Source organism: Silurus meridionalis, chromosome 3 (assembly GCF_014805685.1).
Source record: "Silurus meridionalis isolate SWU-2019-XX chromosome 3, ASM1480568v1, whole genome shotgun sequence".
NCBI lineage: Eukaryota > Metazoa > Chordata > Actinopteri > Siluriformes > Siluridae > Silurus > Silurus meridionalis.
Window position 1 is genome coordinate 7,073,981 of NC_060886.1, and position 17,468 is coordinate 7,091,448.

Sequence of the window (17,468 nt, forward strand, 5' to 3'; positions counted from 1 at the left end):
TTGTTTTATTTTATATTATATGTTATGTTATATGTTATATGTTATATATATATATATATATATATATATATATATATATATATATATATATATATATATATATTATAAAAAAAAAAAATATATATATATATATATATATATATATATATATATATTTTTTTTTTTTAATAAAATATTATTGTATATATTATTGTATTCGTTGCGGCGCGTGCTGTTTTCGGCGAGCGGCGCGCGATTTGGGACGCGGCCCGTGATCTTTTCCTTAGCTGCTTCGTCTTTCCACATTCCGGGAATTTTCAAAATGGCGGCTTCCTTGCGGCGTGCACTGGGTAGTGAGTGGGACGCGGTTCGGGACACGGCCCTGCGTTGGCTGCTGTAGCAGGAAAAGAAACAGGCTGGGCTCTCTGATCGACGGGGCAACACCTAGTACAGAGAGAGGGAGAGGGAAAGAGAGAGAGAGAGAGGAGGATACGGATCCAGCCTTTCAGCTTCTAATGTGGGCTTCATTTAACAGAGTACACCGTGAATTGGGTTTTTTTTCCCCGCTCTGTGTTTGGGCACTGCGGAGAGAAAAAAGGGGGACTTCCGGTCGTCCTGCATTAGGCTTTAATTGGAGTAAAATCTAGACAGATATATAGATATAGTCAGGGGAAGAGACAGAGAGAGAGAGAGAGACAGGGAAAATGTCTCGGAGTGTCCTGCAGCCCAGCCAGCAGAAACTGGCCGAGAAACTCACTATCCTCAATGATCGTGGGATCGGAATGCTGACTCGCATCTACAACATCAAAAAGGTAAAATAATATCAAATAAAAACCCCAAGGATGAACACCAGGTCCTCCAAAATGGCTGGATATGATCCGTGTGTGTGTGTGTGTGTGTGTGTGTGTGTGTGTGTGTGTGTGTGTGTATACACACACAGTACACCTAGCTGGCTAGGATTACCTTACTGACATCCTCCTGTCTCTTTATTCTATATTTCTTTTGATAAATTATTAAAATAAATCGAAATAAATCGTATCGTTGTTATATTGATTGAATATCCAGGACCGGGATACCCCCCCTCCCACCTCCCACCCCTCTGAGATTAGCCTTGATGCTAGCGGCTAACACGAAGCCCCCTAACGCTGTACAAACACGACCACTGAGACAATTAAACACTGTATAAGAACGAATCCATAAATTAATAATCTTTTTGCATCAATTAAAACAATTTTTAAACCGTAAATATATTTGAGATACGTTTTTTTTAAGCGCCGCAATGCTAGCTCCGGTAGCTATTTAGCTAAACGGCTAATCGCCTCTAAGCTAATTAGAGCAGTAAATATTATTTTATTAGAAATAAAAAGTGATAATTATACACACATTTTCTTCAGGGAGACTATTATTACTAAGGCTAATATAAAATATATAGATTTTATTTGTCATAGTTGTCATTGTTATATAATCAACAGCAATCATTGTGATGCTGCTAATTGTTAGTTGACAAATATTTTCTATAAATTAAATATTTATAATATAAATATATTAAAATATTCTTTATTCATTAAAACAAATTATTGGTGATAATAGTTTTATTATTAACATTAATTTTGGTCTCTTTGTAGCTATATTTTGCTGTATTTTGTTAATTTTTTATATTTTATTTAACACATTTAAACATATTAAATTTTTTAATTATGTTAAAAATATTTTTTTATGAATTTTTGTTATTTGAGACACTTCTGCAGTGCTGATTATTTATTACACTTATTTATTGACGGTCATTTACTTTCGTTGTTCTCTTTTTATTTCCTGTTTGTTTACGGTAGAAAAGACACAATTATTAGTTATTAAAATGTGAACATCAACTGCTTTTGTTTGTTGTTTTGTTTATTTTTTTCTGGTAATTTTGTCTGTAAAAACTCCCTGCTGTCTTCGTGATTGTTCTCATGATCCACCACTTAATCTACTTAACCACATCACCATCTACTACTCCACAACTCAACCAAAAACCTCACTTTTTTTATTATTTAAAAATTTTTTGCATAGAATTTAAATAATTAAATAATTTGTTGCTTTTTTCTTTTTGGTTTTCCGAGTATTGAAGTAATTTTTGCTATTTTTCAAAAATATACCTTATTAGTATATTGAAAGAACAAAAAATATTTTCTTTGACACAAATTCTCATTATTTTTATATTATAATTTCTTATTTCATTTATATGAAACACTTCCCAAGTCACAAATTAAAAATTGATTCCTTTTGAATACTTCGATTTGTTTCCGAATTATTCTCCATTCCAGAGTCGGCTTTGTAGAAAAACTCCGAGTGCAGCGTTCGGTTTTATTTTGTGTAAAGTACCTGAGAAGGTTCTGTGGAAAACACAGAAGACCTCTGTTTTCTTTGCCATAATCTGCTACTTAACCAAAAACCTCACTGTACACTGGAAAAGATTTAATCACATAAAATTAAAATGATACAAATTAGAATAAATTAGCATATTGCTTCTGTTTGTTGCTTTATTGGGTTTTTTGTCTGTAATTTACTCAGAAGTTTTGAATGATAACCACGTTGAAGTATTTTTTCTGTTTAGCTAGAATTTGTATTTTTATTTATTTATTTTTTTTATTAGAAAAAATACAATTTCGCACAATTTTTTATTTTTATTTTAATGGTTATTTAATTGATATTACTTAATATCTGTATATTATTATAGAAACTATCTATCTGTCTCTTTCTGTCTATCTGTCTATCTGTCCATTCATCAAGAATTTCCTTTTTTTTCCTCCTTTATTTATTTATTTATTATAACTTGTTTGTTTGGCAGTTTTATATGATATTACTTTTTATTTATAGGAATGAGTGTTATTTCTGTATGGATTTTGTTATTTAAGTTATAGATTTAGTTATTGAATAAATAATGATCTTTTTTTTTTAATTAGTTTTACTATTAGTACTATTATTTATTTTAGAGGACAGTTATATTTTATCACATAACTTACCTGCCCTCCCTTATTCTCTATCTATCTATCTATCTATCTGTCTGTCTGTCTGTCTGTCTGTCTCTATCTATCTATCTCTCTCTCTCTCTCTCTCTCTATCTCTCTATCTATCTCCATCCAGAATTTCCTTTCCCCCTCCCCTCCTATCTATAACTTGTTGGTTTGGCATAGTTTAATTTTCAGTGTAGTTATTGAAAGAATAATCTATTTGTATAATGTTTTTTACAAGAGCACTTGATTGATAATTTATGCTAAATTGTTTGACTATTATTTATTTATAAAGACATTTCTCATGGTGGATTTGGGCTGTTAATGTGTAATAATAATAAGTGTGGTGTTGAATGTGAAAGGCAGCACAGTGAAAGACTCTGTAGAGTATTGTGCTTATCATCAGTTCAGTGCTGTGTGAATGCGTGGGTTTGTGCTTTCACTTCCCTGCTCGTGTGTGTGTGTGTGTGTGTGTTACACTGCGTTGTATATAAAAGCCAGTAGAGTAGTGTTAGGCGAGCTCTCATCTGCTGCCTGTTTGATTTGTGTGAAGATTTCAGTTTTCGCAGGTGTTTATTAGAGACGTTGCGGTTTGCGGGCGCGGTTTTTGGCGCCTCTAAAGCGGCGAGCGAAACGACGTTCGGCAGATTTCTATTAAATATGATTTCCCGTTCCCACTGGCAGCCTTCCTGACTAACGCTCTTATCACAGGACAGGACACGAGGCTGATATGGGTGTGAAGGAGTGTGTGTTAGTCCAGGATTTCCTCCTTCTGCACCCTATGACCCTCTTATGGCACAAAACACATCCAATTTTGTGTATAGATGAATTTAGTCTAGAGGTGAAATTACCACTATGTTCTGTGGTAATGGATCAGAGACTTATATCCTTTATATTCCCAGACCAAAAATCCACCGTGATGCACACGTCCGGCAATCAAAACCGTCCGTGTGGAAACATAGCAAAAGTTAATTTTGATGTCCTGATGATTTACATGATTTAAAGCACCATAATTACTCTAAAACATTACAAGAATATTTTGTCTTCCGTATTTCCGCGTATATAAGACGCGTCCTATAGAAAGTTTTACATACCCCTCACTTATATACGCGAAAATACGGTAGTGAGACGGCACTGTGCAGCCGCAGAAGAACTCGCGGAAGTGGTGAAAAAATCAAGCCTTACAGATGCTACAGGTGTAGGATACTTTTCAGAGCTGTGTGGCAGAGTGAAATGACTCGAGAATTTAATGTTGACACTGGTTAGCTTTTTGTAAAAACGTTTTTTGTGATTTTTGTAAGCGATTTTTGTGTTTGCAATGTTGGAGAATATAATAAAGGTTTGTTTTGAGGTTTGTATTGTATACTGGTAAATCTCTGCTGTTAGTTGGTGCACATATGCTTTTTGGTGTAAACAAACATGTATGTACATTTTTATAGCATGCCTTCATCAAACAATTTTTCAGTTTTTAAGTCACGTCTCTGTCCAGTTTCGGTACAGTTAGGGGGAAGAAATGCATTTTCTTGGACCGAACCATGACTTAAAAACCGAGGTACATACGAATATATATATATATATATATATATATATATATATATATATATATATATATATATATACACAGTGAGGAAAATAAGTATTTGAACACCCTGCTATTTTGCAAGTTCTCCCACTTAGAAATCATGGAGGGGTCTGAAATTGACATTAAAATGTCCACCTCCACTACATTTATTATCCTAAATTAGATGCACCTGTTTGAGGTTGTTAGCTGCATAAAGACACCTGTCCACCCCATACAATCAGTAAGAATCCAACTACTAACATGGCCAAGACCAAAGAGCTGTCCAAAGACACTAGAGACAAAATTGTACACCTCCACAAGGCTGGAAAGGGCTACGGGAAAATTGCCAAGTAGCTTGGTGAAAAAAGCTCCACTGTTGGAGCAATCATTAGAAAATGGAAGAAGCTAAACATGACTGTCAATCTCCCTCGGACTGGGGCGCTCCATGCAAGATCTCACCGTGGGGTCTCAATGATCCTAAGGAAGGTGAGAAATCAGCCCAGAACTACACGGGAGGAGCTGGTCAATGACCTGAAAAGAGCTGGGACCACCGCTTCCAAGGTTACTGTTGGTAATACACTAAGACGTCATGGTTTGAAATCATGCATGGCACGGAAGGTTCCCCTGCTTAAACCAGCACATGTCCAGGCACGTCTTAAGTTTGCCAATGACCATTTGGATGATCCAGAGGAGTCATGGGAGAAAGTCATGTGGTCAGATGAGACCAAAATAGAACTTTTGGGTCATAATTCCACTAAACATGTTTGGAGGAAGAAGAATGATGAGTACCATCCCAAGAACACCATCCCTACTGTGAAGCATGGGGGTGGTAGCATCATGCTTTGGGGGTGTTTTTCTGCACATGGGACAGGGCGACTGCACTGTATTAAGGAGAGGATGACCGGGGCCATGTATTGCGAGATTTTGGGGAACAACCTCCTTCCCTCAGTTAGAGCATTGAAGATGGGTCGAGGCTGGGTCTTCCAACATGACAATGACCAAGCACACAGCCAGGATAACCAAGGAGTGGCTCTGTAAGAAGCATATCAAGGTTCTGGCATGGCCTAGCCAGTCTCCAGACCTAAACCCAATAGAGAATCTTTGGAGGGAGCTCAAACTCTGTGTTTCTCAGCGACAGGCCAGAAACCTGACTGATCTAGAGAAGATCTGTGTGGAGGAGTGGGCCAAAATCACTTCTGCAGTGTGTGCAAACCTGGTGAAAAACTACAGGAAACATTTGACCTCTGTAATTGCAAACAAAGGCTACTGTACCAAATATTAACATTGACTTTCTCAGGTGTTCAAATACTTATTTGCAGCTGTATCATACAAATAAATAGTTAAAAAATCATATATTGTGATTTCTGGATTTTTTTTTTTTAGATTATGTCTCTCACAGTGGACATGCACCTACGATGACAATTTCAGACCCCTCCATGATTTCTAAGTGGGAGAACTTGCAAAATAGCAGGATGTTCAAATACTTATTTTATATATACACATATACACCGGCACAATGTAATTTTATATGAATGGATGGTAAGATGGATCGAGAGAGAGTGAGAGAGAGCTGATTCCTCCGATACCGAGTTGTGATGTAAATGGGACTATTTACAGCTGCTCCTTCTTCCAGAGAGGCATGTCTGGGTTTCTTTTTTCTCTTTTTCCTGTTTCTCTGAGAAAGCTACAGGTGTTTTTCACCCAAATCTGATTTCGTCTAATCATTTTAGTTCAGATACGTAGATCTCGAGTTGGAAAGATGCTTGACTGCTGCTACATGTAATATTCACTCTGGATGTTACAGACTTTGATTATGATCTTGAATTTTGAGCTCAAATCTGAGTGTATGTTTCCTAATTCTGCATCCAGTGCCTTCTAGTAATACCATAAATATTTGCATAGAAGTCTGTAAATCTTCTTTATTGACATTTTTAACATGCAATCAAAAGGTTAAACTGTAAAGACGAGTTCTCACATCCTTCTATGCTCATGTTTGTCAGTATCAGTAGAAGGAACTGTACTTGTGGTGATGCTGTTTGCTGCTCTAAATATAATTCAAGACTCTTCTAAAGTGTTTGTGTGTGTTTTAGTGGGTCTTCAGTAGATTTATTTATTTTTTGAGCTGCACATTTTGTAAACAAGCGTATTGGAGCTGGAAGCGTGGAAACTTGTTTATGTTTAGGTTTTCATCCTCTTTTTTTCTCCATGATTTAGTATTGGGTGACCACCAGCCAGTTCTCCTCATCATATAACAGCTACACTGTGTGGGACTTTTACATCTCTGTGGTTCTTTCCTAAACTGTTACCACAAAACATTGGAGGCACACAACATTAGGATGTTTCTCTTCACTGGAACTAGTGTAGAATGACAATGCCCCCGTGCACAAATCCAGCTGTATGGAGATTTCCTGTACATGGATTTCAGTGGGACGTCTTGAGTGTCCTGCTAAACGTCTCTAACCGCAACCCTGTTAAACACCTTTGGGATGAATGTGAACACTGACTCCGCCCCAGGCCTGAATGAGCACAAATCTCCACCTCAAAATCACATCTTCCCAGAAGAGTGGACATTTTTATATATGTAAATTGTGACTAAATGTGGAATGCGATGTTCAAAAGGCACATATGAATCTTACTTTCTGGTCTCCGCAAGCTTATAGTGTACCACGCAGGGAGGTTGAAGGCTCTTACATTCTTCATCCAAAACACATGGATACAACCAAACTGATTTTTTAGGGCTCTTCCCATAGGATGGAGTAACAGCAACACAATCTGCCAATGATGCACACTTAAGATTACACACAAGCACGGTTGGCGAGAGTTTGGTCACGTTTGATTGACAGAACAGAGTGTATGCTCCTCCCTCCCTCTCTTGATAACGGATGACTGCTGCGGACTACAATATTCGAGTCCTCGTATAAATACAGGCTGCCGTTTATTCAGTCAGGGAAGGAAACCCTTGGGGGCATGCTGCTATATGAAATTGATCAATGGCAAGGTGGCGTGAAGCATTTACATTCCTCTTATACCACAGCGCAGAGACTCCTCATGCTCTTGGAATGTCGGAGTAGCAAGTCAGCTCCTGTTCACTTACTCTTTACAAACACCTGACCAAATATTTGTGCTTTCTGAACATCCCAGTCCACATTTAGTCCCCATTTGCTGTTACGATTAACCTCTTATCAAGACGTTTCTTTAGATTTTGTGGAGATTTCTGCTCATCCAGCCACAAGGGTGTTTAGTAAAGTCAGGTAGGTGAGATGATGAGACCTGGGGTGCAGTCAGCGTTCCGAATGTCCCCCAGAGGTGTTCAGTAGAGTTGAGGTCAAAGCTCTGTAGCAGGTCACTCAAGATTTTCCACAACCTTGTAAAGCATATCTTCATGAATCTGGATTTGTCCACAGGGGCATCGTCCTGCTGGAACATGTCTGGGTCTTAGAGTTTAAGTGAAGGGAAAATGTACCACCTGTACCTGGAAAAGTCTGGTGTCTCATGTCTGTTTCCAGCTCAAAATATAGTACTGCACAACACTCGTACTACCCAGAATTCTTAGCGTGGCACTTGCAGTGGGTTGGTTTGGTGACCTTAGAAAATACGTTATGTCATTTATCGTCAGTCTCGTATCAGGATACGCCTTAAATCATCTAGTCACGTCTAGTGCCTGTTGATCTCTGTGTGTTTGCTGCATACATAATTTTTTTTGTCACTAGTAAAGCATGCAGATGGTGTGTGTGTGTGTTCAGTGATGGTCATAAAGTGTAAAATGTTCGGGAAGGATATTTAGCATGGGATCGAAATCACCTCATGAAGTTCAGGGTGTGTGTGCAGGACTTTGAGAGCGTTTCTGCACGAGTGCTTGTGCAAGAATGTTTGTGTGTGAGAACAGCCATCTCTGTGCTGCTTTGAAAGGTCTGGTCCTGGAGTCGTTCCAGTGTGCTGCATAGAGGGGATTGTGGGACGTTAAGCAGTCTTTTCTGTTAGACCTACCCCCCCCCCTTCACGTTAAGCTAATGATGGCTCGTACACACACACACACACACACACACCACATACTTACACTTTTCCTGCCTCTCACACTTGTTCGTACTTCTTTTAGTCGTATGTTTTTCTATCCAAATATCCTTTTAAACATCATCTCTGAACTCCTGCATGTCTGAAACGTAGCTGCAGGGATGAGGATCAGGTCCAATAAAGCCTGAGAACAAAACCGAGATAAAAGACATCGCAGTCAGATTTCAGATCATTATTTATCATCAGACGTCATAAATATATTCCGCAAGGAAAAGATTATTAAATAATTATAAATGATTAAATAGATGGCGTTCGAGTCCGTCCACATGCGCAGGTTTGTTCTGGTACGTTATTGCCTGCAGGATTCTTCTTTGACGGATGGAAATAAATATGAATAAATGTGTTTTTAAGCCGACTAGTGACGAGGCCTCTTTCTGTGGGGCTTCTTTGAAACGATGACACACTCAGTAAAGGCTAAATATCACTATAAATCGTGCAGCAGGCACAATAAAGACTCTGGCTTTGTCGTGGTGAGCAATTTATATTCAGTACCCGTTGACCGTCACGGCCCAGGTACACGTTTGATTAAAAAAAGCATCGTTGTCTTGATTTAAATGTATTTTAGAAAGCGTTTATGTAGGTACGTGTGTCTTATTTATTTATTTTTGCACGCCCGATCTGTACATTCAGCAGAGACGGCGCGCGACTACCGCATGCTTTCGCCAGTCCTGTTGCTTAGCAACTGGTAGGCCGTGACATCAGCGGTGGGGAAAAAAAACCTTTTTTTTTTTTTTTTGGTGTGATGTGCAAGATTTGGAATTGTGAAGAATGTGTTTTTGTGTGAGTGAAAGCTGAAAGGAATTCCCAAAAATCACGTGTGGGTTTGATTTTTATACATCAGGTTTCCGTGTGTGTGTGTGTGTGTGTGTGTGTGTGTGTAACCTGGTGTGTTAGGTTTCCCGCCGATGGTCGATTCGAACGAGAAGCCACAAATCGAATTGTTGACAGATAATCGAGTTACGATGGACTGAATTAGAGCCTGGCAACGTGACCGTAGGATATCAAATCGCGGAACCGAAATAAAATGTTGTCATGCTCTTTTCCTTTTACATTTTGTCACTATTATTTTCCCATGAAATGCATTTCCTGATCGGTGGCGTGCTTGAATAATATCCCCAGCTGTTTGATGAAGTAATTGAGTAGACATGACAGTAAGTGTCATGATGTATAGGAACATCTGTACACCTGCACACTCATGCACTTGATGTTCTTAAAGAAAAGACATCTGGTGTTCTGTGATTTAAAAAAAACAAACAAAAAACTGTCTCTATGGTTGAGACAAAGTGGTTTGGGGGGAAAAAAATCATGATTGCATGCATTTTGCTAATTGGCTGGTTTGATATCTGCATGAATGAGCAGGTGTAGGAGTGGCCAGGACATACAAACCACTGACGGGCGCCAAGAATAACATCGATTATCTCAATAAAGCGGCACCTCTGAAGGTGTGGCATGAATGAGGCACAGAACAAACCGCCAGTTCTCGTGTTGGAAGCAGAAAAAATAAACAAGTGTTAGGATCTAATTGGATTTGACCCAAGCAAAATTGTGACGGTTAGATGACTCTTCCAAAGTCTTGTGGGGTGTTTCTGGTATGCCATTGCTAATACCTACTATAAAAGGTCCAAGAAAGGACAACCGGTGAACTAGTGACTGGGTAATGGCACCCAAGGCTCATTGATTTGCATTGGAAATAAAAGCTAGGCAAGAGATGAGCATCTGGTTCTATTGCACAGGAGAGAAGCATCAGAACACACAGTACACCACGCCTTAATTTGGCAACGTCTACACTAATCCGGATAAATCTGCGTCCATGCTTTAATTTTTATAATCGTTTTCCAAAGTTGCTTATCCACACCGAAACGTCTGAAAACACTTACATGTAAGGCGCTTGGACCTGCGTCATTTCTGCTTTGCGTTTATTTATTTTCCGGCTCTTCCAACTGTCGTGGCGATGTTGAGGAAAGTCGTCGTCACACGACGTGCTGCTTTGCGTCGAAAGCCTCTGTTTTCACAGTCCACACGAAAACAACCTTTTCAAATTTTGCTCCACTTTGGAAAGCGTTTTCAAAAAGCTACATTTTTGTTGACTAACAAAAGCCATCTTGGTGTGGACAGAAGGCCAAAACGAAGAGAATAAAAATGTGTGGACATGTACTTTGTATGGAGCTGAGGGCCCATGCTGACCTTTGTATACCACAAAGTGTCTACAATGAGCATTAGATCATGAGCATTAGATCATGAACATTGAGCAAAGGAAGAGGGTGGCCTGGTCTGATGAATCAAGGTTTCTTTCAATCCATTTGGATGACCAGGTGGATCTGGATCACTTACCTGGAGAAGAGATGAGACCAGGAAAAACTATGTTCTACTGGGAAACCTTGGGTCCTGGGACTTGTGTGGAGGTTTCTTTGGCACGAACCACCTACGTAAAAATAGTTTTAGACCAAGTACGCTAATCAATAATAAAGGTAGTCCGGAATAACAAGATAATGCGCTCTGCTGCACTGAAGAATTTATTCAGGAATGGTTTGCGGAAGTATGGTGTTGACTTCCACCTTCCCCAGATGTCGGTCCAATTAAGCGTCTGTGATATAATGGACAAAAACTAATATCCATGGAGGCCCCACCTTAAAATGGAGCCACAGCACACCTTTGAAAGTCTTATGGAGTCCATGCCATTATGGAGCTGTTTTGCTGGCACATAGACGGCATGCAGAGTTTTATCACCTGGAATTAACGTCAATCTCGAGTTATCCAATCACAATTGAACACATTTAAATAATTGTACTCACATTTATTCCGTCACACATTTGTTTTCAGGTAAGTTTATTTGTATATCGCTTTTAACAATGACCATTGTCTCGAAGCAGCTTTACAGACATAAAGCAGTTATAATGTTATAATGTAAAGGAATGTATTAGCGTATACATTTATTCCTAATTAGTGAACCAATGGGGACTGTGGCAAGGGAAAATTCTCAGATTGTATGAGGAAGAAACCTTGAGAGGAACCAGACTCTAAAGGAGCCATTGCAGCAGACTGTTGATATTTATTCCAGTTCAAATCCATCCTCCAAGTTTTTGAGCTGCTCAGTGACTTAATCTTTGTGCAGCCGAGGATGATTCCATATAAACAGCCTAGTTTGTTCATTTGTAGAGAACTCTATCCAAAGGTAGGATGTTGTGATGAATCGGGCAGATACGAAGTGAAGGAATGGTCAGGAACGTTGTTTACGGGCACCTCAGGAATGTACACAATAAAAGAATGTATAATGTTTATTCCTTTTAAATCCAGTGGCAACTGTGGCAAGGAAAATCTTCCTGAGATGGAAAGAGGTAAAAATTTTGAGAGGAACCAGATCCAAAAAGGGAACCCATTCTCATGTGGTTGGCACCGAATGTCCATTAATTACAGCTCATCAACGTTGTCGTTGAGGCGTGCAGTAATCTGTGATTACATGCAACCTGTGGTCCTGAGCCATCGTAGTAGACTGTTGATTTCACAAATCCTGTCTCGTATATGACTCCAGGGTGTTGGACAAGTTTTCTCGTGTGGTTTGCAAACAAATCAAGAGACGAGACAGTGGAAAAATGCAGTGGTTTGGATATAAAGGGATGGATGAACCTATGGAGAAAGGATACAATGAAACGGAAAGCAGGATAGATTGCAACCCAGCGTCTTCAACGCGCAGCAGGAAGCAGCGAGACTCAGGAAGTCGCCGCATATCTTGGAAAACGGGCGAATCCTCTGAGGACAGAACCCATTTTAGGCAGGAGGGGTGCGTCCTCCATCACGCCCACGTTATTTCCGGCGTTCCGCGTGAGACTCAACTTCGCTGCGCGGAATAACGATCACCCATCTTAGTAATCTTTAGTTGGTCTATAGACGATCCTGGCTTTTATTGGTTTTAATCATGGGTTCGTTTTGATTTTGAGCTGCTGTTGTGCCGACGCTGTGACCGAGAGCAATGCTTCTTTTTATGACCAGATTATAACTTTAATTATCTTCCTGTTTCAGTGCACCTTTGCCAAAGAATAAACCCCATGCTAGTTGAGATGAAGAAAAAAAAAAAAAGGAATATTAGGCTGTTGATGAAAAATTGCAATGTCGGCATGTTTCTTTACAAAGTCAAACATTTACTTTGTAAACTGAAAAATGCATGAAGATTTAGCTTTCTTGCGAATCACCAAACTAATGTTTAGTTGCATAGAACTACTTTACATCTGTGTTGCATGGAGTCGACCAACCTCTTGGCACCTGTGAGGAGGTATTCCAGCCCAGGACGACAACCCTTTGCACCACAATTACTCTGCATTTCATGGTTTTGCCTCAGAAACAGCATTTTTGAGGTCACCACACAAGTTTTCACTCGGATTAAGGTTCAGGGATTGGGCCACTCCATAACATTAATCTTGTTGGTCTGAAACCAAGATGCTGCTTGCTTACTGGTGTGTTTGGGGTCATTGTCCCCCTTTTCAAAGGCATTTCCTTCTTAGTATAAAGCAGCATGACCTTATGTATTTTAATGTACTCAATCTGATCCGTGATCCCTGGAATGCGATAAATAGGCCCAACCCCGTAGTATGAGAAGCATCCTTGTATCATGATGCTTGCACCACCATGCTTCATTCAGTGTTTACGGAGTCGTCTGACAAACTGTCTGGGGCGCCCAAACGCAAAAAGATCATCTCGCTTTCAAAATATTTCACCATTTCTCTTTAGGCCAGTCAGTGTGTTCTTTTGTCAAATTGTAACCCCTTCAGCATGTGTCGTTTTTTCAACAGTGGGACTTTGCGCCGATAGTTTGGCTTCACGTGGTGGTGGGAGCTCAGTGGTTAAGACATTGGACATTTGATCTGAAGGTCACAAGTTTAAATCTCACCACTACCAAGCTGCCACTGATGGGCCCTTGAGCAAGGCCCTCAATCCTCCACTGCTCAGTTGTGATTCGCTCTGGATAAGTGCGTCTACCAAAAGCTATAAAATTTACGCGTTAGACGTCTTCTAATTGTTACAATACTCACAGGTAAATTTCTTCAATCGATTCTAATGATAGTTTTCAGTTTTCTTCCACGACTTTCTGGTTTTGGTTGCCGTTTGATGATATTTTAGCTGAGCAGCCTTTCATTGATATGTTTTCCCCACCCCAACTTTTTAATCAAAGTACACCGTCCTTCTGAACAACGGCTAGACAGACATTTGCTGCCTTTGTCCTTTAAAAAAGAGAGAGACGTTTTTTTTTTGCACAGATTTATTTACCTCTCTAATTGAACTCCACACTGCTATTAGTAAGAACACACCCTTTTAAATTAATGATTCATTTACACAGAATCAGCAAAATGCATGTCATTACTGTTGGGTCTGTTGGTTTTTATTACTCTACTACACCTTTATTACTCTACTACACCTACTAATTGTATATGTAGAAATATAAAATCTACCAAAAACACTGATTGATCTGGTTAGTGATGTTGGACTGCTATTATTTTAAACAAAACTGTGTGTGTGTGTATATGTGATGTATATATTTATTATTATAATTTCCCAAAGTTATTACAATTTTCAAAGTAGGTCAGGTTGTGGTAGAGTCACAAAAAATATAATGTTTTTGAGTTGATTTTTTTTTTGTTTTACATTTTTTCCTCTCATCTAGTTTTTGTGCCATCGTTGCATATTTATTGTTTTTTTTTGTTTGTTTGTTTTTATTCTATATTATATTTCTTAGAGTTCGAAATTCTTTGGCTTCGGCCTTCATGTTGTCGATTTTCTTTTTTTTTTTTTTTTTTTTGCATGTCGTCAAAAATGTCATTAATCCAGACAGACCCTTTTGTTGATTTTTATTCGTTTATTCATTTTCCGAATGCGGCTCCGTAGATGTGCATGGTAGAGAATTTGGAAACGTTTCTGTGTTTTTTATTGTGTAATTCTCTCTGTTTTCTGTTACACTGCTTCCCCCCAGCAAGGACAAGTTTGGAAGGTTTGCACAGCTTTTCCACCTTCCTCCCCCCACCCCTCCCTCTAAAATCTCGTTCCCTCGTTCCCCACCTACCTCCTTCGCTCTCTCCGCTCCGTCTCCTTTACTCCCTTTTTCTGCTTTCCTGCCAGACTCATGTCCCATGATCTCTCTCTCTCCTCTTTCTCTCTCTCTCTCTCTCTCTCTCTCTCTCTCTCTCTCTCTCCGATTCTCTCTCTCTCCGTTTCATACGAAACACACACACACACACACACACACACACACACACACACACACACACACACACACACAAAGCTCTCTTGTTCCCAAAGTGCACTACAGATAGACAGCTTTTTTTTTTATTTGTTTTTGTTTGTTGCATATCATTTTTACTCATCTTTCATCCATATGTTACTTTTGTGTTTCGCTGTGTACATTCCAGGCATGTGCTGATAAACGCTTTTTTATTTATTTATTTATTTAACCTCTCGACCGATCAGACAGGGAGTTGATGAGTTCTGTTATCTATTATATTACTCTTAGTAGTGAGTCTATGTAACAGAGACATTATTAAGATTTTGTCATGTCATTTGTTAGAATTCACGTCTAAGGCATTTGTCATTACGACGCTGTTAAAGCCTTAAGATGACCTGTTATATCAGTACAGTGACTTGTGATGTCATCATGATAATCGGCCCACAAATCTGGAGGCACACAATTGGATAGGCTGTCTTTTTGGATGTAGTAGCATCCAGAATATGCTTCACATGGATCTCGAGTGCCCTGCTGTAGAACTATGTTCAACCCTTGTGGCTGAATGAACACAAAATCTAGAGGAAGACCCCCCCCAGAAGAATGTGGAATGAGACATTTTAAAAAGTAAATATGAATCCTATGGACGGGTGCCATAAACTTTTGGTGTAAGATAGTTATCAACTTATTTTTATGCAGTCAGGTCTTATTAGTCAATGCGAAGGAAACCCAATGCCAGCACATGCTTGCGAATGTTTTTCATTCACCCCCTAAAATTTAAATGCATGGCTTTTTTTTTTTTAATGTTCTTCTTTTATATATTTGTCAGTGCATCTAAATGGTTTTGGCTTTGGATCTGCAGCAGTCTAACAGCCCACAGCTTCTTACTAAAGGCTATGGCGTGGCAGGTTTTTATGTGTTCAGGGGATAAAACAATGCTAGTGTTAAGATGGAGGACTGGATTATGAACTGATTGATGGACGGGGGGGATTAGTCTTAGCGCTTGTTCTTTTTTGTTCAGTTTAGTGTGTGGCTTGGTGCGGTCTGAGGGTGAGTAGCTGCATGCGTACGCAGCCTGTGGTGTCTCGGCTCGGGGTGGTACCGCGTCGTCTTCCTCTGTGAGGGCTGTTTCTGTGCAAACGTGTCTCGCCGGCAGGTGCATGTGCAGAGTCGTGCTGATCATGCGACCATAACGTGCACACACGCACACACCGATCTGTTGCAGCGCTGCATCTCTGTAAGATCTTCATCGCTTACAGAGCAGCACCCTCCAAAAACTCCTCCTCCTCATCCTCCTCATTCTGTTTTCTCTCGCTCTAATGCACCTCCGATTCTCTCCTGTTTCAGACTGTCCTTCTGTCTTTCCTCTCTCTCGTCTCTCTCAGGAGCTGTAATAACTCAGAACACTTTTCTCCAAGACTCTTTTTACTTTTTCTCGTCAGTTCTTTCATTTTTTTTTTATCTTCCCTTTAATTTTCTTCTGTCTTTTAACACTTATCAACCTTGTGACTGTCTCATTCCTTGCATGTCTCACTAGACTTTCTTCTGACTCTCCAACCAGGCTTGTGGTTTTTACATGTCATTTTTCTCTCTGGGCTTTCTAATCTGCTTCTGATTCTGTATAGTTTCTCCAATTTGGACTAACACTAACTAGAATCTAAGCTTGAGATTTTCCGAGCTTCCAGTCTGTATCTGAGTGTCAGATGTGGCCCTGACTCTCTGGATTCTTATCCATGCATTACCCTCTTTAAACAGTTAATTTATCCAAACTGCTTTCTAGGTATGACACTCATTCTTATTTGACCTGCGCCTTCTTTCCAGACCCCATCCGACCTGCACCCTTGTCCACCTTCCAAAAATGTCCTGTTCCCTGCCCCAGACCTCTTCTGACCTGTGCTCCGTCCCCTCCCTTTTAGACTCCTTCTCCTAGATCCCTTTCAGCAAGTGCCTAGACTGAGTTCTTCCAGAGTCCCCTGCCCCAGACCAACCTGCGGTTCAGTCCTCTGCCTTCCAGACCCCTACTAAATTGTACCCAGATCTCTTTCCACCTGCTCCCAGACACCTGCCCCAGACCAGTTCCCACCTGTTCCCAGACTGCTTCCGAAATGTACCCAGATCTCTTTCCACCTGCTCCCAGACACCCACCCCAGACCAGTTCCCACCTGCTCCCAGACTGCTTCCGAAATGTACCCAAATCTCTTTCCACCTGCTCCCAGACACCTGCCCCAGACCAGTTTCCACCTGCTCCCAGACTGCTCTCAAATGTACACAGATCTCTTTCCGCCTGCTCCCAGACACCTGCCCCAGACCAGTTTCCACCTGCTCCCAAACCGCTTCCGAAATGCGCCCAAACCCCTTTCAGCATGCTCCCAGACACCTGCCTCAGACCACTCCCCACCTGTGTCCAGTTCTGTTTCTCCCAGACCCCTCCCAACCTGCTCCCAGTCCCCTTCATTTAAGACTCCCTCCAACCTGTACGCAACCTCCTCCGATTTGACTACCTCTGTTCCCCTTCCTGATTCTTGCTGTGACCTGTCCCCGACTATTGCTTTGTCGATCCTTGATCCCTCTGTTTCTCGATAGCCTTTTCTGACTCATCCGGTAATCTATTTTTCGCTCTTCAAAAAAAAAAAAAAAAAAGAAAAAAACTCTTTTTGTAACC

At 40.1% G+C, this 17,468-nt stretch overlaps 1 protein-coding gene across 4 annotated transcripts in view; it reads left to right on the forward strand.

Annotated features, from left to right (window-relative positions):
* The first annotated feature begins 363 nt into the window (after nucleotides 1-363).
* nckap1 (NCK-associated protein 1) overlaps nucleotides 364-17,468 on the forward strand; it is a 67,148-nt gene continuing 50,043 nt past the window's right edge. Inside the window, exons 1-2 of one of the 4 annotated variants that reach the window (XM_046843795.1) lie at nucleotides 364-791; nucleotides 14,561-14,578. In XM_046843795.1, the coding sequence (XP_046699751.1) occupies nucleotides 684-791; nucleotides 14,561-14,578 (126 nt within the window). In that variant the 5' untranslated portion in view covers nucleotides 364-683. The remainder of the gene's footprint in view (nucleotides 792-14,560; nucleotides 14,579-17,468) is intronic. The other 3 variants (XM_046843803.1, XM_046843814.1, XM_046843825.1) reach the window with 3 other exon arrangements.